This window comes from Cupressus sempervirens, chromosome 1, assembly GCF_028749045.1.
Source record: "Cupressus sempervirens isolate cs-2001-9-10 chromosome 1, ASM2874904v1, whole genome shotgun sequence".
In the NCBI taxonomy this organism is placed as follows: Eukaryota; Viridiplantae; Streptophyta; class Pinopsida; order Cupressales; family Cupressaceae; genus Cupressus; species Cupressus sempervirens.
The window spans coordinates 859,023,891-859,047,911 of NC_143118.1; the positions used below are offsets into that span (position 1 = coordinate 859,023,891).

Below are 24,021 nucleotides of genomic sequence, written 5' to 3' on the forward strand. Positions count from 1 at the left end.
ATATGATCAATATTTATGCTAACTATTACAACTAGTTTGCACCATTAATAGTCTATCTTTTCAAGTCCCCGGAGTGATGTGGGAATAGCCAAGGCTATCTTTCTTGATTTACAAGCTAGTCTAAAGAGGTGGATAGCTCTTGTAAGGAGTAATCTACAGAGTCAAATCTTTGAGTAAGAGCATTATGATTTTGATTCATATGCTCTACATGACTGGTGAATTTATATATACCATCTCCATTTTTACATAGGCTTTTTAGTATTTTCTCATATTGTAACTTAAGTTTGCTAAGAGAATCCCTAATCTTAGTAATTCCATGATGATTTTCTAAGACTATATTTCCTAATTTCTATACATTTCTATGAATGGATGTAGGAATTTTCTTAAGATAAATAATATATGTACAAAAATCATCTATATTTTGTTCCAAATGTTCACAGAATCTCACAATATAGTTTCTTTTCTTAAACTCATTAGAGGGTTCCCTTTCTTTAGATGTCTTAGGCTAAAATGAATATTGACACATAGACACACTACCATGTTCTGTTGTAAATTCAAATTTTAATGGTGGTCATCTATCATTTTGATAGTACATATGCTATTGCTCCATATATACCAAGCTAATGTTTCTACTCGAGGTAGTGGATTAACCATATGGAAAAAAGGGAGGTCAATACACTTCTCTATTCCCTTTCTTATGGATTGGTCTTGGACTAGTTCTAGTATACTAGGGCCTATATTAATAGGAGATTCTTCTTCCATTTCAACTACTAGATGAGCCTTTCTTTGACTACTGGTACTACAAGAAGAGATAAAAGAAGAGTGAGCATCATGGTATTGTTATATAAAGGGAATATGAGTTTTGGAAGAAAGATATCTAGGAAGAATGTCAATATGATTATGAGACACATGGTGAACTATCTTAGTTGTCTCTAAGAGTTTAGGAGCTACATTTTCCATCTAGTTAAGTCTTTATCCTATAGGTATTTCAATAGTATTGACATGACCTTTCTTTAATTGTACTTCTCCATTCAATATTCTAGTGTGAGGGAAATTATCAAGTATGGCAGATTGTTGGTATTATTTTATTCTATACAAGACCTAAATTTGGACTAGGGCATATTTAAAAGGTCCAAACATTTGCATACCATAAAAGGAATTTAACACCCCAACAATTCAAGGACCCATACTTAACTTGAACACTCAATTTATCTCTAGCAACAAGAGAAAGGTTCACATAATAAGTAAAGCACATAATTTTTTGTAATTCTTAAAAAAAATGGATAATTGACAAGCATGATTGTAATCTACCTATCTTCTTCCATGAAGGGCTAAATAGTACACAGGTCTAATATTTTTTTAATTAATGACCAAATAGTGACTTGAATGGCACCAAAATGAAAAAATTTTATATCTTCTAACTTCTAATGTATTATATTTCTTCAGGAGGAAAGATGGTACATATTTTGGTTTGAAATGTTTGACTAGGGTCATATTCTAGTGTAAGCTCTACTATCTTCATCCTAGGAATTATAAGATACTTAAAAGTGGATTTTTACAGGAAATTCTTCAATTGATTAGGCCCATATGCATTTTTCTTATATACAACTTCATACTTAAGTTGAGGAGGTACATAAGTACTTACTTGGCAATCTAGAGTCTTTTCATATTTTTATATATCAAGTATATCTTCATTCATGACCATATCCTCTTTAGTAGGCTAGACATGAGATACTTCATATAGTCCTTCCATATTAGTTTCATTAACTCTTTCAACTCCCTCCTAGGTAGAAAATTGTTGGAACTCAACCATCTTCTTTTACAAGTGAGATACAAGATCTACTAAGACACTTACAAGGGTTTTATAGGAGAGACTTATAGACAAAAATCAATTGGTGGTTTAAAGACAAGACAATAATATAAGAAATATGAATCTCAATCCCAACTCTAAAGTGTAACCCTACAAATAAATTCTCTTTGTGCTCAAAACTTATCCCAATCTTGTTAATAGAGATGGATAGATTTGCATACTTAGGAACAACCTAGATCTATTAGCTCTGATACCACTTAAACCAAGCTTAGACCAGACTAATATATAAAACCAGATTTAAACTAAATCTTCACTATCACTATTTATAAAGTAGACATACCGCCTTAATCAGTTTACCTAGTATCCTTGGTTCCAGGTTACTTTTTACATCCTAAGTTGCTATAAATAAGCTAATGGGGAAGCATATCAAGGGCATTAGGTTTTCATTTTAGTATTGAGTATTATGTAGAATCTATAGGCTTGCCATTCTATGTATGCTCTCTGCATAAGCACTTTGAGCGATCTTCCCTATAGATAAAGAATAGAGTGATATAGGTTGTAATATTTATTTGATAATAGTAAGAATCCATAACCATTTGGTCAACAACCTCCATCATTGGTTTCCTATATTAGTCTAGTTTAAGTCTGGATTAAACAACTAGATTTTGTATGGGTTTTAGTGTGTATTTTTTCTCAAGGACTCTCATAAAGATCACTTGGACAAGACTCTCATACAATATTTGTTCTTGCATTACCATTGAGTAACCAACTACCTTCCCCATGATTGTTGTTTGTGGTTTCTTCCTTATAAAGTCCTCTAGATAAGACTTACATGTTATGGACACAAGGTTGAGGTCTCTTTAGGAAGAGAGTGTTCTTTCTAACTATTAAATATTATCTCATGTAAATAAAATACTTATTAATAAATATATTTTTCGACCATTTCATACATAATCTTCTATAAGCTTGGACATCTATAGAGTGGAAAATAACATTGGTTTTGAGCTCATGAGAATCTAGCATAGTCAACACAAAAGACTTCATAGATTATTTAGCACCTCATATAAAGTGATAAATAACTATAAACATTTGTATTTTAAATCTCATGAAATTTCGAAGCACATTCAGTGATTCTTATCTTATTTGTAAATGAGTATTTTTAAATTTAATGGCTAATCATAAAATAAATGATAAATATATGTGTTTGTTATATGTTCTTTTTTTTATGATATCACATTTATGAACTATTCCTTTAAATGCATTTTATATCTCTTTTGTTCATTGTTAAATTTGAGAACTTAGTTTGTTATGTTTTAAAATTATATAATATATTTAATGTTAAAAAATATTTTTTTGTTATTTTTGAATATTACAAAATAAATTATAGAAATATCATATGTATCTGTTATAGATTATAAAATATAATAATTATTTCTTAAATATAATATAAAAATATACAGTGTATATGTATATCTATTTATCTTTGTATCTCTCTTTCACTCCTCTCTATATTTCCTTCTATTCATATATTTGTCTTCATCTAACTCCTTGTATTTATATCTTTTCATTCTAATGGTGTGATCTAAAATGTTGACAAGAAAATCTTCACACAATTATTTCCAGAAGCACAACTTACTTGCTAATATAAATAATGTCATTATTATTCTCCTCCATTCTATCCCCAAAATCCTCATCCTTACAATGCAAATTACATATTTCCTTTCAAAATTTCAGCAAGTCATCTTTCTAGTACATATGAACTCTTTAAATTTTTACCCACATGTATTCTCCAAGCAAACTTTATCAAATTCAACATATGGGTTCCAATTTTTAAACAAGACTCTAATTAATCGAATGAAAAAATATGGTGCATCAAAAAAATTTAAGCACTTCCCAAATCAAACAATGAAAATTTTAATAGTGAACTATATATATATTTTTAAGAATCTCAATAAATTTTGCACAAAATTGTACCAGATTGTATCTAAAACCATCTAGGATGCCAACTTACCTAAATTTCAAAGAGGTGGATATGTTCTCATAAGAAAATAGAAAAAAGAGAGCCAAATGCTCCTAGATTATAAATTTTAAAATCTCCATTTCACAGAAGATGATTCAAGCACAAAATTTCCACTCATGGTTGACCTTCCAACCATTTTAACCTAGGTTTTTCCACACTCCAGCTCAATATCTTCTTAGTACCTTCTTCTTCTAGTGTCTTGAATTGTTAAACATATATTAAGAAAATAATCCATGAGTTCATCAAGGGCCTGATGTGAAACAGAATAGAGGAGTTCGAATGATCCTTGCAAATAGTGTCTGATGGAGAAGCTCTAGTCGTCGATGCTCATGTATTGCCTGCAAGTGTAGTTTGAGCTAAAGAAGTAGAGCTTATTAGGAAATAAATTTCTTATTAGGATTTTGAAGGACAAATACAAAAAAAATTGCAGATAAATTGATGATGGAAAAAGAGGAAATAGTGTGGTGGAGAAATGGGTGGTAGGGATATATGCTATGGTCATCCATGACTTTTTAGCAACTCTTCGTCATTGATGTGAAAATTCAAGGCATGGACCTCATATGAGGGAATGCCTTTGACATACTAAAAGATGTTGAATTGTAGAAGAAATTCCCTGAGATGTCGAGATGTTATTAGAGTGATAAGAGAAACAATCTACTAGCCGTTTAGGCTACTTTGTGCACCTGCAATTCCTAATTGTATGTAGAAATATGCCAAATTTTCCATGAATTTCTATAGGTTAATGAAGAGCTTAAAGCTAATCTTTTAGCTTTCCTACATTTACAAAGCTCTTTATAGATCTTGTAGAGTGCAAGGTGGTCTAAAAGTCTCATTTTAAAACATTCGCTCAAAACCTGTTATGTTCACCCCCAATAGCCACTCACCAAAAAATAGTATTTATTAACTATGTTGCCAAAAACATGATGAACAACCTCTATTTCCCATTTCAATGAAAGAAACGGGTTTCTCTGTCGCAACGACTATTTCTCATATGTAAATTTAGTTTTCCACTAATTTCTTCCTCACCGTAATTTGGTTCCCTCGATTTAGATTTACATATTTTTCCCTAATTTCAAGGATGGCGACAAATACCAGTCGTTGTTAATATTAAATTACATATTGGTAGCTAACAAAGATATTAATTTAATTAATTGATTATTATGAGCTTTTTACTAGTAGTTAAGTATGACAATGACTTTGATTTATAGATTATTATAGAAATTAAGAAATAGTTGACTTGGATACCAATTTAATTTATAGATATTATAGATTTTGAAGAAATAGTTAACTATTTCATCCACTTAACTTTTATAGATTCTTATATTGTTGGTATAGATATAGTTAATTACAATATTTATTTATAATTTTTTTAATAAAAAAATTAGAAATTTTTAAAATAAACTTAAAATTAAAATTTATTATTTAAATATTTATATAGAGAAATGTACAGATTATAGTGATATATATATATATATATATATATATATATATATATTCTCGTTTCTTATTTGCAACTTCTAGATAAATTTTTATTTATTTATGAATAGTTCTTTTCTATTAATAAATTAATATATTAGTACAAATTCACAAAAAAGGAGACGGGGGATACAAGATCATCCTACGAGAGTTCACACAGCCAAAGTCAGATGTACACTAATCATTCATGAAAATAAATTAACCCGCGAGACTTTTTACTAGTAGTTAACTTCTAGATAATTGATCATCGAAAGTTTTTTGTTTTTTGTTTGTGGTAACATAGCTTATTACACAAATGAACTAATAAGCAATTAAAAAATATAAAACATGATAATTATTACTACAGGTGTAATCGACTATTAATTTATGTGTTATCATTTTTCAGAACTTCTTATAGAAATAAATAGACATTTTAACAACTACTTATAGAGATAAATAGACATTTTAACTTAGCTACAATGCAAAGATGAAAAACAATTGAATCGTTTCGCAAATGACCGACAAAATCTTTCGATGCCTACACCGCTTTAACAGAACCTGTTTTGGAAAGTTGCACTAAGCCATGAATAAAACTGTTCAAGTTGAGAAAAGAAGACCTTCCCTCTGCAACAGCTTTAACTGTCGCTTGCTTCAACTCGTTCCCTCTCTTTCTCAGCTCCTCCGCTTCCGGACCCTCCATCAGTCTCCTCACGCCGTTCTCTATCTCCTCCCTTTTGACCACAACATTTTCATCAGCATCAGCGCCCTTTAAATCCAAGCCGATCTTCCACACATCCTTGCAGAACCGGCAGTCCAGAAACTGGTCAAAGAAATAGGGCCATCCAAGCATTGGAACTCCCATGCTCATGCTCTCCAAACACGAGTTCCATCCGCAGTGTGTTTAAAACCCTCCTACGCCTGGGTGAGACAACACCCTCAGCTGGGGCGCCCATTTCACAATCAACCCACGATCCTTTGTCCTTTCTACAAAACCCTCTGGGAGAGTTGCAGGCAGCCTACCTCCTGCAATATCAATTCGTAACACCCAAAGAAAGGGGTGCTGGCTTTTCTCTAACCCCATTGCCAACTCCTCCAGCTGTTCGTTCGATTTGACGGAGAGGCTTCCAAACGAAACGTATATCACAGAAGCTGCAATATCAATTCGTAACACCCAAAGAAAGGGGTGCTGGCTTTTCTCTAACCCCATTGCCAACTCCTCCAGCTGTTCGTTCGATTTGACGGAGAGGCTTCCAAACGAAACGTATATCACAGAAGCTCTTGGGCATCAAGCCATTTCAAAAACCTTCATCCTGCGCCGAAAGACTCGCGAGCCCGTTGAAATCTCTTCCTTCCAACAAATCGGGAAGATAAACCGGCCCAGCAGCGCATCCATTGACCGACAATGCGTTTACCGTCTCTGGTGTTTCCAACTCATCAAATGTGTTGACAAGCACGTAGTCTGCTTTGCTTTGAAATTGAGACTCCCGCAGAGTCCACTGGTACATGACATCCGACGTGTCCGCCGCACGGTAGAAGGATAACAGATCGCTCGGCAGTAGAGGCGGAAGACTGCCAGGCAAACAGGTGATCACTTTATCTGACCTCTTCAAATCCTCCACTACGATCATCATAAGCGTTGGGTGATTATACAAACATTTTTGAACAGTCACAATCAAATTGAAGAATAGCACTGTACCTTTTACAGGAATATGTCCGCGGGAGATGAGAAGTTCGGTGTAGAACTGAGCAGCGCACATTGTCCAGAAGATGACTCGGGGCACCCCCAGCCTGTTGGCCACTTGGTGTGTGCAAGACATGAAAGGTTCGCTTATAATGCAGCTGATGGGAGGAGTTTTTTTCGATATGCTGCAGAGCAAATGATGCTCCAATGTGGGACCGAGATTTTGTAGTGCAATCACATATTCAGGCAGGTTAGAAGTACGGGCGTGATCATGTGGCAAGCTATCTGGAACGGTGAGAAACTTAAATGTGGAGGATTCAGCTGCGGTTGCTCTTGAGTGCATGCTGTTATGGCTCCACTCTGTGACAACGAATGTGATGAAAATCCCTCTTGACGAGAGGAGGTGAGCCAAATCCATAAGAGGATTCAGACTGCCTTGAAAAGGGCTAGGCACCATCACTGCGTGGAGGCCATTCATCTTGTTGTATGGTACTTGCAGGGTATCAGTTGGGTTCGTGCTTGGTATAAACAAATCTATATAGGTTGTGAATTGATTGAACTGAACCGACGGAAAGATTGAAGGTTAGTTGAATGCATATCAATAGTCACAAATTGTTGAAGATTTGCGGGTTCTATTATTAAGTGCTCTTTATCTCATATAAAAGGCCCATATAAAGTTGTTTTACATTGAACACGGCAAGTTTACAAAGAATGGATGCTGATTGGAGTAGGTAGATGTCATCATCGATTATATGAAAAATTTAACTATTGCAATCACTGATTATTAATCTTCAATCATAAACGATTATTAAACTACTGAAAATAAATTCTCGGCTAATATCGAAAAATAACACAACTACAACTTCACTTATAAAATACAAAAGAAATGCGCAACACAATGAACACAATATTTTCAGACAAATTGTCTTTGGAAAAACCCCTAAGGGAAAACAAATTCTATAGATGAGAAATTATATTAAACTTCAGCAAATCAAGAGATACAAAATTCCTTGCCTCTTACTGGTAGAATTTCGACAACCTCCTAATTTATCCCGCTAATATTTCTCACTGCTATTCCCACGCTAACACTGCGCCCTTACTAACACTGCAAGATTGTTTGCTAAAACTGCAAACTTACAAACTCATTTGCTACCACTGTAAATGTTTCTCCAAACTTCATGTTCTCCAAATGCCCCCCTGACCTCCTTTTATACTACTCCCATTGGTAAACCAATGACCGAGATTGATTTACAATCAACGGTTGAGATTAAAACAACTTAACAACCCTAACCAAGTCAGTTTCGAGTTGTTTCCAAAAGTGGTCAATTAATTAACAAATATTTGTTTCTAATCTAACCAATTAGTTAGAAAAACAATTACTTGCTAAATAATAGCAAATGGACGAATAGCTATCCAAAGCTAACAAAACTAACACTCTCTCTTAGCGAGGAAGCTGTTCTGCAGGACACCTAACTTATCTCTGAAAAAGATAAAATTTTCTTTCCCCAATGCCTTAGTCAAAATGTCTGCTACCTACTCCTCTGTAGTTATGTATTGTAGCTGAACAACTCCCCTTTGTACACAATCTCTGATGAAGTGATATTTGATATCTATATGTTTAGACCTATCATGAAACACTGGATTCTCAAACAACTTGATGCAACTCTAATTATCACAATGTATCACAGTAGTCTCAACCTTCTGACCAGACAAAGCTACTAACAACTTTCGAAGCCATATAGCTTCACATGTCACTATGATAGCTACTATGTATTCTACTTCTGCTGAACTTAGAGCCACAAGCTTTTGCTTCCTACTGAACCAAGAAACAACTCTTGATCCCAAGCTAAAACAACACCCTAAAGTGCTCATTTTGTCTGTTGTTCTTCCTGCCCAATCTGCATCATTATAGCCTATCAACTTGATACCTTCACCTCGAACATATCTGATCCCATACTTGACTATACCACGCAAGTAAAATAGCACATGCTTAGCCACTATCCAACACATTCTCTTTGATTCAACCATGAACTGACTAAGAGAGTTAACTACAAATGCTATATTCGGCCTAGTGTTGACTAAATACATGAGCGAACCAATCAACTGTCTATATAAAATGGGATCTACATCCTTCTCCTTAGATGTACCTACCTTCCTCCAATTCGTAATCATGGGTGTAGACATGGCTTTGCAATCCTCCATCTCGAATTTCTTCAAGATTTCAATGCAATATTTCCCTTGACCAAGGAAAATTTCCCCATCTGTCTGCCACACTTCCATGCCTAGAAAGTAGTGCATAAGTCCTAAATCCTTCATCTCGAACTCTTCTGCAAGGTTCCTCTTGCAATCCACTATGAGCCCTTGTGAACCTGTAAGAAACAAGTCATCCACATAAAGAACAAGAATGAGAATATCACCCCCAACCACCAAGTAGTAGAGGTTAGCATCTGCTTCACTCTTCACAAAGCCCATTTTTTGCAAGTATGTATCAATGCGCTCATACCACGCTTTAGGAGCCTGCTTGAGTCCGTACAATGCTTTCTTCAATCTGCACACGTGGGTCTCTTTGCTGTGTACTACAAAACCTTCTGGTTGTTCTATGTATACCTCCTCCTTCAACTCACCATTAAGGAATGCTGTCTTGACATCCATTTGATGGATTTGCCATACCATCTGTGCTGCAAGTGAGATTATAGCTCGTATAGAAGTATACATGGCAACTAGAGCAAATGTCTCCTCATAGTCTATTCCCTCCTTCTAAGAGAACCCCTTTGCCACGAACCTCACCTTGTATTTCTCGATGCTACTTTCTACACTGTGCTTTATCTTATAGATCCAATGTGATCCAACTACAACCCTATCTGTTGGTCTAGGTACTACCTCCCACATATCATTCTGCATTATTGAAGAATATTCCTCAACCATAACATCTCACCATACCTAGTGTTTTGTAGCTTCTTGATAGCTAGAAGGCTCACTATCTACCAACTGACTAACTAATGCCACATATTCATCGAACTTGGCTGGTTGTCTTCACTATCCAATACTCTTTCTAGGAGCTCTCACAAACTCCTGAGTATCCCTTTGTGTATCTAGAACCTCATGGTTCCTGCTGCCAAATGTAGAGGATGAAATGTCAACCTCTAAGTCTTCTAGATGCATTTCCTATTGCACCTGTTGCTCCATACTCTGTGAATCTTCACTAACTGAGTCTACACTCGTACTGGTAACTGTACTTGAGCTTTGTTGCCCTTGACTTGGTCTTGGAGCTTCTGTTGGCTACTCATCTGATCATCTACTGGAAAATCTCTTGACCTCCTAAATGCCTTGTCCTCCATGAACTTGAAATCACGTCTGACAATTATTCTTTTAGTCCCTAGAATGAAAATCCTATATGCCTTTGAGGTCTCACTGTACCCAACAAAGTACCTCCTCTTTGCAGTTTGATCTAACTTTGTACGTGTATCTCTAGGAATATGACATTATGCCAAACTCTCGAATATCCTAAAGTGACTAACATCTGGCTTCTTCCCTATGAAAGCCTCCTCTGGTGTCATCTTCCCTAGCACCTTCTATGGAACTCTATTCTAGATGTAGACTGATGTATTACATGCCTCTGCCCATAAGTAACGGGGCATGTCCTAGTCATGTAGCATAGCTCTTGCTACCTTCGATATAGAATGGTTCTTCCTTTAGCAACTCCATTTTGTTGTGGATTGTAAGGAACAGTCCATTCTCTCTTGATTCCTTCTCTGGTACAAAACTCCTGGAAGACATTTCCTTAGTACTCGCCTCCATTGTCTGACCAAAGAACCTTTATCTTCTTTCCTGTCAAATTCTCCACAAGAGCCTTGAACTCTTGGAATCGACTGAAAACCTCATCCTTAGTCTTCAAGAAGTATATCTAGGTCTTTCTAGAGAAATCATCAATAAAAGTAACATAGTACTCATATCCTCTAAGAGATTTCATCAACATCAGTCCACAAACATCCGAATGTACTAGATCAAGAACACCCTTAGATCTGGTGTCACTCCTTGGAAAAGATGCTTTCGCAAACTTCCCCAACACACATCCCTTACATACATTGTCATACTCTGTGCTCACCTCTGGAACACCTGTCACCATCTCATGAAGCAATCTAAGTGCTCCATGATGAATATGGCCCATCCTCCTATGCCATAGCTCTCCAAGATCTCTAGGATTATTGTTGCTCACGAGTGCCTTAGGAGTATCAAACTGCAATCTATAAAGGCCACCACTCCTAACTCCAATAGTTATGGGTGATTTCCAATCCTTGTGCTTAATCAACACATTTGTCCCTCTAAAGAGTACATTATACCCCCTATCCTGAAGAACAAATACAGAAATCAAATTCATACCTAAGCCTAGCACATATAACACATCATGAAGTGGAATTATCTTTCTATTCTCCCTCTGAAACTAAACAGTCCCTTTCCCAATAGGGTTGAGTTTGGACAAGTTTCCCATAGAAATTTGGATGTCGGTGTCCTCCTCCTTGTAACTAGAGAAGTACTCTCTAACTCTTGTCATATGAAATGACACCCCACTATCTATATACCAAACACACTATGAGGTTGAGCTAACCATACAAGCTATGAGTGCAAACTCATCTTCCATTCTACAAGAGAGTTCTTCCGCACTTGCTAAAGCTGCCACTTGCTTCTTACCCTTCTTCCTCTCTAGGCAATCACTGACATAGTGGCCAAACTCATGACATCCAAAGCACTTGACCTTAGAAAGGTCCTTCTTCTTCTTTTCGTTTTGTGAATTCGATCCTTTGCTAGATCCCTTCTTTTCTTTCCCTTTACCCGCTAAGGCAACGTTCTCTTGTTCCACCTCATTTTTCTAATTCTTGTTGGCCCCATTGACAAGACTTAGTCTAAACTCCTCCTGAGTGAAATTAGTCCATAGTCGATCCCAACTCGGTAAAGTATCTCGTCCACTGACAACTTGAACAAAAACACTCCATTATTTAGTAAACCCATTTAGAGCTATTCTCATTAGCTCGTCATCGCTAGGGCTATCTCCAACAGCTGCTAACTTGTCCTTGACAAGTCTGAGCCTGGTGAGGTAACTTGTGACATCTTCTCCCCGATTCATTTGGGTATTCTTTAGCTTCTCTCTAAGAATCAACTTCCTATTGGTGGTAGCATTTTGGTATAGATTCAGAATGGTGTCCCACATCTTCTTCGCCGTATCTAGCTTTGTGATATGTGGAATAATATGATCCTTGACACCATCAAGGATAATCCTCCTCGCTTTGGCATCGTCCTTCCTATATGTTGCAAGCTGTGTTGCATCTGTTGGTACAGGTACAACACTGGTAGCATAATCCTTGATACCATTCTCTTCCAACAATAAAGAAATTCTAGCCTTCCAGACACTAAAATTTGAGGCACCATCCAATCTATCCTGATCTCTCAAACCAGCTGAAGCCATCTCAAGGGTTTAAAGCAATAATAAATCTAAAGAGATCAAAATTTCTTTCCTAGGGCAAAACTCTTCTACCCTTAACAATGCTCTGATACCAATTTGAAAATTTAACTATTGCAATCACTTATTATTAATCTCCTATCATAAACGATTATTAAACTATTGAAAATAAATTCCCAGCTAATATTGAAAAATAACACAACTACAACTTCACTTATAAAATACAGAAAGAAATGCGCAACACAATGAATACAATATCTTCGAACAAATTGTCCCTGAAAAAACCCCTAAGGGAAAACCAGTTCTATAGATGAGAAATTATATTAAACTTTAGCAAATCAAGAGATAGAAAATTCCTTGCCTCTTACTGGCAAAATTTTGACAACCTCCTAATTTATCCCATTGATATTTCCCACTGCTATTCCCACGCTAACACTCCACCCTTGCTAACAATGCAAGATTGTTTGCTAACACTGCAAACTTACAAACTCATTTGGTAGCACTGCAAATGTTTCTCCAAATGCCCCCATGACCTCCTTTTATACTACTACTGTTGGTAAACCAACGGCCGAGATTGATTTACAATTGATGATTGAGATTAAAACAACTTAACAACCCTAACCAAGTTGGTTTCTAGTTGTTTCCAAAAGTGGTCAATTAATTAACAAATATTTGTTTCTAATCTAACCAATTAGTTAGCAAAACAATTGCTTGCTAAATAATAGCAAATGGACGAACAGTTGTCCAAAGAAAACAAAACTAATAGACTAATAATGGGCATCAATAATGAATACTATATAAAGTGAAATTAGGATCATGGATGGTTGGACTGAATATAATGATGCTCCAATGTGGGACTGAGATTTTGTAGTGCAATCACATATTTGGGTAGGTTAGAAGTATGGCTGTGATTAGGTGGCAAGCCATCTTGAATGGTGAGAAACTTAAATGTGGAGGATTCAGCTGTGACTGCTCTTGAGTGCATGTGGTTATGGCTCTACTCTGTGACAACGAATGTGATGAAAACCCCTCTTGATGAGAGGAGGTGAGCTAAATTCATACGAGGATTGAGACTACCTTGAAAAGGGCTAGGCACCATCACTACGTGGAGGCCATTCATCTTGTTGTATGGTACTTGCAGGGTATTAGTTGGGTTCATGCTTGGTACCAACAAATCTATATAGGTTGTGAATTGATTGAACTGAACCCACAGAGAGATTGAAGGTTAGTTGAATGCATATCAATAGTCACAAATTGTTGAAGATTTGTGGGACAAACACTCGATTTTCTATGTTTACGAGATAATGGAAGCTTGTTGGAGTAGGGTAGATAGAAGAATAAAATAAGGTTTCCCACTTGTAGACTTTATACTTTCTATTTATTTATCTTATAATGGGCATCAATAATGAATACTACATAAAATGAAATTAGTATCATGGATGGTTCACGTGTTACGCGAGGGACTGAACATAATGTCCCAGGGTTCTTTTCACCATTACTTGTTTATTGCACATCTTTTCTGTCTTTTTTGATAAGGTGGGTCCGATAAGAATGTTGTCAACTTCTACCCTTCTCTTGCCACCTTCCATTCAATTGATTTGAGCAAGCACATTTACCAGTCACGTACAAAAGGTTTTTCCATATTTGTGGCTTCAACTTAATAACAACTTCCCTTTAGTGGATATTATTATAATACTTTATCGCCAATCAAAAAAGATCTAATGTGTCACTAGGATTCTGAGTAAAGGGATTAGTGAAGTGTTGAATCTTTATTCTAAACAATTTTTAGATTTGTTGACAGCTTTACAAATTTGTTCTTATCTTTTTTTCAAACATCATATTATTTCTATTTCAGTATGTACATTAGTCATTTAATCCTTTTGAAACTATAAAGTTTTGGTGAAGTTATTAAAATAAATAACAAGAAATTATATGCTTGAAAAAAAGAACAAGAGTGATTCCCAGTCCTTTTGAATATATGTAATAATCTCTATCTAAGATGAAGGGAAGAAAACTAAAAGTTCTATTTCTTTTAAAAAAATTTCATCCCTTTTGAATATTTTTTGCCATAATTACCTAAGATGAATACAATAAAAAAGTAGAGTACTATTTTTCATAGATAACTAATTTCTTTTCCAAGGACAAAAGGAAGAAAAACATGGAAAACTATCTATTATTGAAGAATAACCCACTCTACCTCTCCTCTTGTTAGATGCTCTCCTCAAATTACAAGGGAAAAAAATATCATAGATTCCTACAAGTGCACCTCAGAATCAAGTGTTTGCCCCATTTAATTAAGGAACCCCACTAAAATTGGCTAATAAAGATGACATGTATATGATAGTCTAGAAATGTATACCATTGATAAATACCAAACTACAACCATCAAGAACATATAAGATGTACCTAATGCTTTTTTTTCCCCACATCACTAAAGAAAAGTTTCTAGTTAGTTTACAATAGAGTATAATAAGTGAACAACTACAAAAGATTAAAAAAAACCCTTTAAAGATCTATATTTGAACCCTCCACTTAAATTAGCCAAAAATGTAACTACTATACTTTTTATATTTTAGATAATATAAAGAATTTATGCATCAATGTATCAAAATTCTCATTTCAAGATTATGATTTACTGACCACCTTTTCATATAAGTATCAAAATTTCCCAAACCCTTCTCTCAATGTATAAAAGATCTTAGTATGAAAATAATATTATTATTCCAAGACCATGTATTATAAATCCTTAATCTTTAAAACATTAATATTGTTGCTATCACTATCCCTTAACAATTTATCAACCCAATCTCAACATCTTGGTGTACTCAAATTATTCCAGAATTTGGGGGAACATAAGATGCCCTTTAAGGTCAAGGAGCAAGTGTTGAAGAAGATTGGATGACCTTATGAGGCCTCTTACTTTATCCATATACCATACGGAATGATATGTATCAAACAATTGGGATACGAGGAGGTAATAAAAAATGATAACACCATGAAGTAATAACAAGATATGTAAGTGAAGATAGAGACTCCCCATACCAAGACTCTATAAAAAAACCTATCCTTTTTTCTTGTATATAGTGTGAGAGATGTTCAAGTAGTGTCCAAGAAGAGTAAAATCTCTCTAAAGGGCCAAATGAGGGATTCCAAATAAGATTATATGTGTCTAGGTAAAAATCCCATTATGGTGGGTAAAGGAATTAGGTGTTACAATTATAGGATGGTAATATGTAATTCCTAAACAACAACCCAACAACCTAAATGTCTATAGATTCAAAGTTGAGAGTGTTTGCCACTGATGTCTCTGTGAAACACATGTATCTTGTGTCATCTAGACCCTAGGGCTAAGATTCTTCAATAGGTGATGATGTGACATGGCCAACAGATACAAGCAAGTGACATGAAGTTTGAGTCTTAGGCTAAGGTGATGATGATGCCAAATGGAAATTTACATAGAGTGCAAACTTAGGCAATTAAATATCTATAATAATAAAAAGCTATGAATAGGAGTTTCTAGTAATTGAATGTGGTAGAATACCTTATTCACACAAACATATCTAAAACTCATTAGATAATTCATTTAAAATTACTTAGATAGGATAAGATAATGATTTTTTTATTTGCATGATTTTTTTTTTCTTATCCTAATTGATTTGAAAACTTGGATAATAAATCCCTCAATTTATGGTTGTATGTCTTATCCTAATCTTCAATTAATTAAAAAAACTATAAGTTCATTTATATTGTTACTCTTTTGGTTTTGACAAAGTAGAACTAAAATATATTAGAGCTTTAGAGAAATATTTATTTTGAACATTCTATTTTTATTTATGAATTTCTAATTCCATAACTTATAGCTCATTTTGAAAAAAATAATCATCATTCATCAACTCATAAATGTTTAATAGAAACAATGAGACTTTGATGAAAGTCTAGGATAACGTAATTTGTATAGATAACACTACTTGTACCTATTCTATCCTCTAATCTAAACGTAATGTTAATTTCTAATTATTAAGTGATTTTTTTTCTTATCCTAATTGATTTGAAAACTTGGATAATAAATCCCTCAATTTATGGTTGTATGTCTTATCCTAATCTTCAATTAATTAAAAAAACTATAAGTTCATTTATATTGTTACTCTTTTGGTTTTGACAAAGTAGAACTAAAATATATTAGAGCTTTAGAGAAATATTTATTTTGAAAATTCTATTTTTATTTATGAATTTCTAATTCCATAACTTATAGCTCATTTTGAAAAAAAAAATCATCATTCATCAACTCATAAATGTTTAATAGAAACAATGAGACTTTGATGAAAGTCTAGGATAACGTAATTTGTAGAGATAACACTACTTGTACCTATTCTATCCTCTAATCTAAACGTAATGTTAATTTCTAATTATTAAGTGATTACACCGAGAGGCATTCTCTACAGCCACAGTACGGCAGTTACAATGTCAATAAAAAAAGAAAATGCCGGCTGTGGGCTATGGAGTAAGGCAGTAAGACCGCCTATCAACGGCAGTTACTGCCGCCCCTGACATGCATGTCAGGGGTGGCAGTAACTGCCGCTAACAGGCAGTCTTGCTGCCACATAAAATAATGCCCCATGGGGTGGCGGGGGTGATGGCCTGTCACCCCATTTTATTTTATTTTTTAATTTTTTTTTTCAACGAAACAGATAACGTGGTGGGTTAATGTATTTTTTTTAAATTTTTTTTTTTTTTGAAAAAAACAGATAACGACATGTAGACACACTATTTTTTTTTAATTTCGTTGTGCAATATTGTCTTATTGGAATTTTTTAGTAATTAATTTGAATTTTGTAGAGGAGTGGAGGAGTGGAGATGTGGAATTTGAAGAGTTCCTTTAGTGGAAATTGAATAGTTTTTTCGTGGGAGATGAAGAGTTTTTTCTCTGATTATAAAACACTCATATCCTCTCATTTTTGCTCTTCATTCGTAGAAGAACATATTTGCAGAAGACAGGGTATGAGTAAAGCTTTCATTGCTCTTGAGAGGTAGAGCAAACTTTTTTGGGAAGAAGAAAGGGAGATACATCATTTAGAAAAGCATTTTACATTTGAAGATCAACAAGGAGATCCAAAAAGCAAAGTAAGCTTTTTGTTAAAATTTTTTTCCCTATTAAGTTTTATTTTGCATTTTGATTATTATCTCCATTTAGAATAGTAGTTACACTATTTACATTTAGTTGTAATTTATTTGTTATATGACATTTCTTAATTTTTACATTGTTCTATACAAAATTACATTTGCATGTTTCATGCATTATTGTTTTTCATATTTTTCAATGTATTTTTTAGATTAATCTTGTATTTATTTTCCATAATATTTCATATGGATGGCAATGCCGCCATATCAATATATTTTATTTTAAAAAAAAGTGATTTATAAATTTAATGATGACTATTTTTATTTACAAAAGTAGTTTGATTTATAATAGTTTTTTATTAAGATTAGTATATTAATATTCTGAATTAGATTACTATTTTTCTTAAAATAGTTTTGTACTTTACATTTAGATTATAATTAATCATAACATATTAATATTTGAAAAGTGGATGGCAATGCCGCCATTTTTCAAATATTTTATTAAAATGCCAGTTTATTTATTGTTAAATATAAAAACTTAATTTTATAATTTTAATTTTGTTACTTGAAAATTAAAGTAGCCATATATTTTATTTTAATTTATGCTTTTTTTTTCATGAAATTTTTAAATAATAAATATTAACTTTTAGGCATCAATCTTTAAAGAATGGAAGGCAATGCCGCCATTTTTTAAATATTATAATAGTAAGCAATTTATTATAATGTTAACTATATCTCAACATATTTCTATGTTTTCATTAAGAGTAGTATATTGATTTAGAGTATCATTCTGAATTAGATTACTATTTCAATTATAACAGTTTTGTAATTTACATTTAGATTAAAATTAATCTTTACATATTAACATTTGAAAAGTGGATGGCAATGCCGCCATTTTCCAAATATTTTATTAAAATACCAATTTATTTATTTTTAAATAAGAAAAATGAGACTTATACTTTTAATTTTGTTGCATAACCATATATTTATTTTAATTTATGTTTCTTTTTTATATGCAATTTTAAAAGAATAAATATTAAATTTTAGGCATTAATCTTTATACTGACACATTAGAATTTAAATCACTGATATTATTTTGATACTATCTATGGTGAGACCTAGGTTAAATTTTGAATCAGAGGAGGCAAGAAGAGAATACCAAAGGAAATATCAAAGAGAATATCGCAGAGAATACCATAGATGTCAACAACAACAACAACAACAACAACAAACAGAAAATGAAAGAGAACAACAAAGAATAACATTAAATCAAAGAAACGAGCAAAGTTATGGTAGAAGAAGGTCTGAAGTGTTAGTTGCACAACTAGAGAATGATGAAAGAGAGCACATAAATGTACAAAGAAACAATCGTCAGCGTACTTCTGAGAGGGTCCTTCGAGATGTACAAACATCTAAAGTACAACATGTTGAAGTGCAACCAAGTGACATACATGAACGTCGTACAGAAGCAAACAATCAACTAAATGTTGAGTATGAAGGGTCTCCATCTGTAGAATGTGTCCCAGAAACACCACAACATGGAAGTCAAATCCATGTGAATCATGAATTAGAAGGTGAGAGACAAAACATGCCCAACCCAAATGGTATGCTTCAATCTGAATTTAGAAGATTCCAAATGCAGTTTAGATATCAGATAGATAGTTTGAAAACACCAAAAATGTGTTATGTTTGTCAGGAGTCATGTGCAGGAATGAAAGTATATCACACCAGTGAGGGTCCAATATGTAATAGGTGTCGTCAAGAGACAAGAATTTATAGGTTTTCATCTTCAAATAATATGGATCCGGGATGTCAACCACTAGAGCTTGCAAATTTAACTCAGGTTGAAGAGATGTTGATTGCACGTGTAAATCCTATATTTCAAGTTACACATGCAACTGGCGGTCAGTATAAGTATAAAGGACATACCATTAGTTTTCCCCAGCACATTGAACAGTTATCAAAAGTCTTGCCACACACAATTGATCATTTACCAATCATTATTGTTCAAAGAAGGGATCAACTTGGTACACGATATAACTTTACTGTGAATAGGGATCGTGTGTATAGAGCATTAAAATACAAAGTTGAAAATGATAAATTTTATGCAGATGTTAGGATAGATGAAAGCGCTCTTAATGACCTTCCTACAAATACAGATGAGAATATTTTTCATAGATTAAAGACAGTGCACATGGAGTTTGATTCTGATGCAAATGAAGTTGTATTCCTAGGTCCTCTCATGGAGATAGACAAAGGTAATATAATTGAGCACACAAACTCTATGGCTTCAAGGCCACCTAATGCTCAAAGGGAAATGGAATTAATTCATGCTTGGGTTAATAATCCTGATGCAGTTTCGTCTGCTTTAATTGAGTGACCATCTATAGATGCATCACCTATCAATGAGTATGTCACAACTGGGTTGTTGGATATGGCTTTCCCAACATTATTTCCAGATGGAAGTTGTGATTGGTTAGAGCCTAGAATGAGACGAGTATACTTGCATGAATTTGTAAAGCATTTGATCAAATACAAGGATCACCGCTTTGGAAAACATCCACGGTTTAGGTATTTTGTGCAAAACATGGTAATGAGACATCGTGCACAAAGTTCAGCATCTATTTTTGCAAAAAGGAGCTTTCATGAAATGCCAATAACTATTAATGAATTACGTGAACATATGGAGAATATTCCATGTAATAATCTTGCAGATAGGCTAATGCGGTTCGGAACAACTCTAAGAGGAACAAGGTCATATTGGGCAAAAAATAAAGCATAATTAACTGACTTGCTTGACCAGATTGGGACACCTACAATTTTCTTCACATTAAGTGCAGCTGATATGCAATGGCCTGATTTGCATGCACTAATGCCTGGTACACCACCTACTGATCCACGAGAGGCTCAAAAATGGAGAAGGTAGAATATCATTGACTATCCACATATAGTCACTTATTACATGCACTTAAGGAATACAATGTTCAAGAAAGAAATACTTCAAAAAGGTATGAAAGTAAAGGACTTTTGGTGTAGATATGAGTGGCAACATCGTGGTTTACCTCATGTTCATGGCTTCTTATGGCTCGAAGGGGCACCAAATATGGACACTATTAATTGGTCAAATGAGGATGAACGAAAAACTACAGAGAGATATTTTGACTCCATTATTCATGCATGGAATCCTAGACATGATCCACATCAAAGAAATATACAAGTAAGTTTCATATTATAAATTAGTTAAATATTAATATATGTTTCTCACCTCAATCCAATAGAATGATATATAAATTTTCATTTTTAGGTCTTCCAGAATTTTGGTCAGCATCCATGCCTCAAGAATACAACACAACTTGCTGAGATGGATATAGATAAGGATTATGAACAGATACTCAATTGTGTTGAAAGACACACGGTCTGTAAGGAGGGAGCATGCCTTCATAAAAAAAGAGGACACATGGTTTGTAGGTTAATCAATTTTTTTTTAAAAATATCTAAATTATTTATTTCACCTTTTTCAACAAGTTGGATTGACAAGATATGTATTCACCAATGTTTTAGGTATAATGCTCCTTGGCAATTGAATTTGGAGGGATCAAAGTTATATACTGATGCAGATTTAGGTGAGAAAAATTTGAACCAGCAATAAATGATGATAGAGTTAATACACACAATTGGTACATACTACAATTGTAGAGGGCGAATGTTGATTGGAAACATGTCCTTTCAAGACATGTAGTTATCAAATATATTGCAAAGTATGCAGCAAAATCAGAGAGAAGCTCTGAAACATATCAACAAATGTTGATGTGAACTTCAAATCTTGAAAATCCTGATGATTTACCATCACGGGCATATAGAAAGCTTCTAATAGAGACAGTTATAGAAAGAGATATTGGAGCTCAAGAAACATGCCATATGTTATTAGAACTTCCATTGGTGGAGTGTAGTAGAAAGTTTGTCAATCTAAATGTCTCACGTGAAGTTTTCAAACTGATGGTAATCAATAATGATAGAAATGAGGAAGAACTCACAAAATCTTTTGTTGATGGTTATAAAGCAAGACCACTTTGTATGGAAGGTATTAGTTTGATTGATGCAGCAAGGTCTTGGTTATATAATCCTAAAAGAAGAGGAGATAATAAATGGGGGCCAAGAAACAAAGCAACTATTGTTAGAGTTTTTCCTAGGTATTTTTCTATTCCTCCACGAGATTCTGATAAGTGGGTAGACTTTTTTTTGTTTGAGTTGTTACTATACAAACCTTTTTGTAATGTCGAGAGAGACATTGGTCATGATAATGATACTATAGTAGCAAATTGGTCCTCACTCAATTATAATCCTTGGCATGTCCAAAGGCAAGAACATGCACAAAATAATGAACCTTCAAGTGATTCAGAGACAGAAGATAATGGAGTCATTCAAGAAAATACTACAGAACATGAGTGGGAAATAATATATGGGTTACATCGTGGTCAACATATGCCAGTTTCTGAAATTGACATGTTGGGAAGAAGAGATATTGACAGAAATACAAATTGGTGTAGTGCATATCAAAGTGAAGAGGAGACAATCTGAGCAATAAATTTTATACCTGAAATGAAAAAGCATGGATGTCTTATGTATGACGATATTCCACAGTGTATCAATTTTACAACTCTTAGTGACAAGCAACAAAAGGTAGTTGACATTATTCTGAAACACTACCATAGCAATCAAGTGGGAAATCCTTTATTTATGATAATTCAAGGAACAACAGGAATAGGAAAGTCTCATCTAATTGGCGCCATCAATCAATCTTTTTAGATGGCATCGATGGCAAATCCTTCTCCTCTTCTATTGCTTGCACCAACTGGAGTTGCAGCTTTCAATATAGGAGCATCTATGATTCATTCAAAGTTGCGGATTCCAATTACAAATTTTTCCCAACTACAAGGGACAAGACTTACAAGCTTTCAAAAAGAGATGGAAAATATCAAATATATATTGATTGATGAAATGAGCTTCATTGGCCAAAACATGCTGAAAAATATAGATAGTCGACTTAGAGAAGCCTTCCCGCATAAAGCACACATAAGCTTTGGAGGTATCCCTTTCCATACATCACATGGTGTTATTAATGTCTTCTGATTCTTATTAAGATTAGCATATAGAATGTATACCTTTTGATTTCACTTTATGTGCATAACTAAAAATTTTGCAACTATCTTTCAGGTGTATCTATTATTTTAGTTGGTGATTTGGGGCAATTACGTCCTATTAATGATAGACCAGCATATGATAGCAATAGGCGGGAAAATTTATTATGGTAGGAATTCAAGATAGTGGTTACACTAGATAAAGTATTTAGGCAAGATGGAGAAAATATCCAACAACAAAGATTTCGTCAGCTTCTCACAAATGTCAGAGATGCAAATCCACAAATAGATGACTGGAACTTGCTTATGACACGAACACCTATAAGGTTAGATGTTGTAAGCAATGATGATTTTGATAAGGCAGTGCATTTATTCTCTACAAATGACAATGTTCATAACCATAACATGAGGATGTTGTATTCTTTAAGACATCCAGTTGCACATAGCCTTGCAACCAAGTCAAACAATGGTAATCAAAATGAAGAATTATCAAGCGAAGAACTTGATATTGAGTTATTGATTAGTAACAATGCAAGAGTAATGTTGACTACAAATCTATGGATAGAAGCTAGTCTTGTGAATGGATCATTGGGATATATCAGAAATATTGTCTACAAACTAGGAACTGCTCCACCTGAGCCACCAACATATGTTATAGTTCAATTTGATAATTACTCTAGAGTACCATTTGATGATCACCATCCAAACATAATACCAATAGCACCACTGCAGAGGGGTAGGACCTTCCAACTACCACTAAGGTTGGCATGGGCATTGACTATTCACAAATCTCAAGGGCTCACTCTTTCAAAAGCCACAATTGACATAGGTCCAAGAGAAAGAGTAGGATTGACATTTGTGGCCATATCTCATGTTAAGTCACTCGAAGGTTTGAGTATAATGCCACCTTTTACATATGACCGCTATGAGAAAATGAAAAGTGGGAAACAACTTTCAAAGAGAAAAGCAGAAGAATGTAGACTGAGAAATCTTGAAAATCATTGATGCTTTTAGACATATTATTTAATAATAAAGATTTATTTTTTCTACTACATTATGTGATCATCATCGTCAACTATTATGTTGTTATTCTTATTATGCACATTGATACTCCATATTCCATAGTTAATGAAAACTATAATTGGATATGCTCAATCTGACATGAAAACCTTATTATTTGTACATTTTAATGGTTGCAAGTTCCATTAGGCTGATATTTCATTTTACTAATTCTCTAATTTGTAAATTTAACTATGATCATCACTTGAGTCCTCAAATTAAGGTTATAATATTAATTCTAATCATAAAGACATTGTCCAATTGAAATAAATCATAATGTTTTTG

The 24,021-nt window shown here is 34.0% G+C and overlaps 1 protein-coding gene and 1 pseudogene across 1 annotated transcript; both read right to left on the reverse strand.

Annotated features, from left to right (window-relative positions):
• Nucleotides 1-5,717: 5,717 nt before the first annotated feature.
• Nucleotides 5,718-6,189, reverse strand: LOC149580547 (flavonol 7-O-beta-glucosyltransferase UGT74F1-like). The gene has a single exon (XM_089814040.1). The coding sequence runs from the start codon at nt 6,151-6,153 to the stop codon at nt 5,824-5,826; it is 330 nt and encodes a 109-aa protein (XP_089670166.1). The 5' UTR covers nt 6,154-6,189; the 3' UTR covers nt 5,718-5,823.
• On the reverse strand, nt 5,923-7,588 carry LOC149580548 (linamarin synthase 2-like; annotated as a pseudogene).
• Between the last annotated feature and the right edge of the window lie 16,433 nt (nt 7,589-24,021).

Bases quoted from the DNA above. Each gene is read 5' to 3' on its own strand.
- LOC149580547 (XM_089814040.1), bottom strand. From the start codon at position 6,153: ATGAGCATGGGAGTTCCAATGCTTGGATGGCCCTATTTCTTTGACCAG.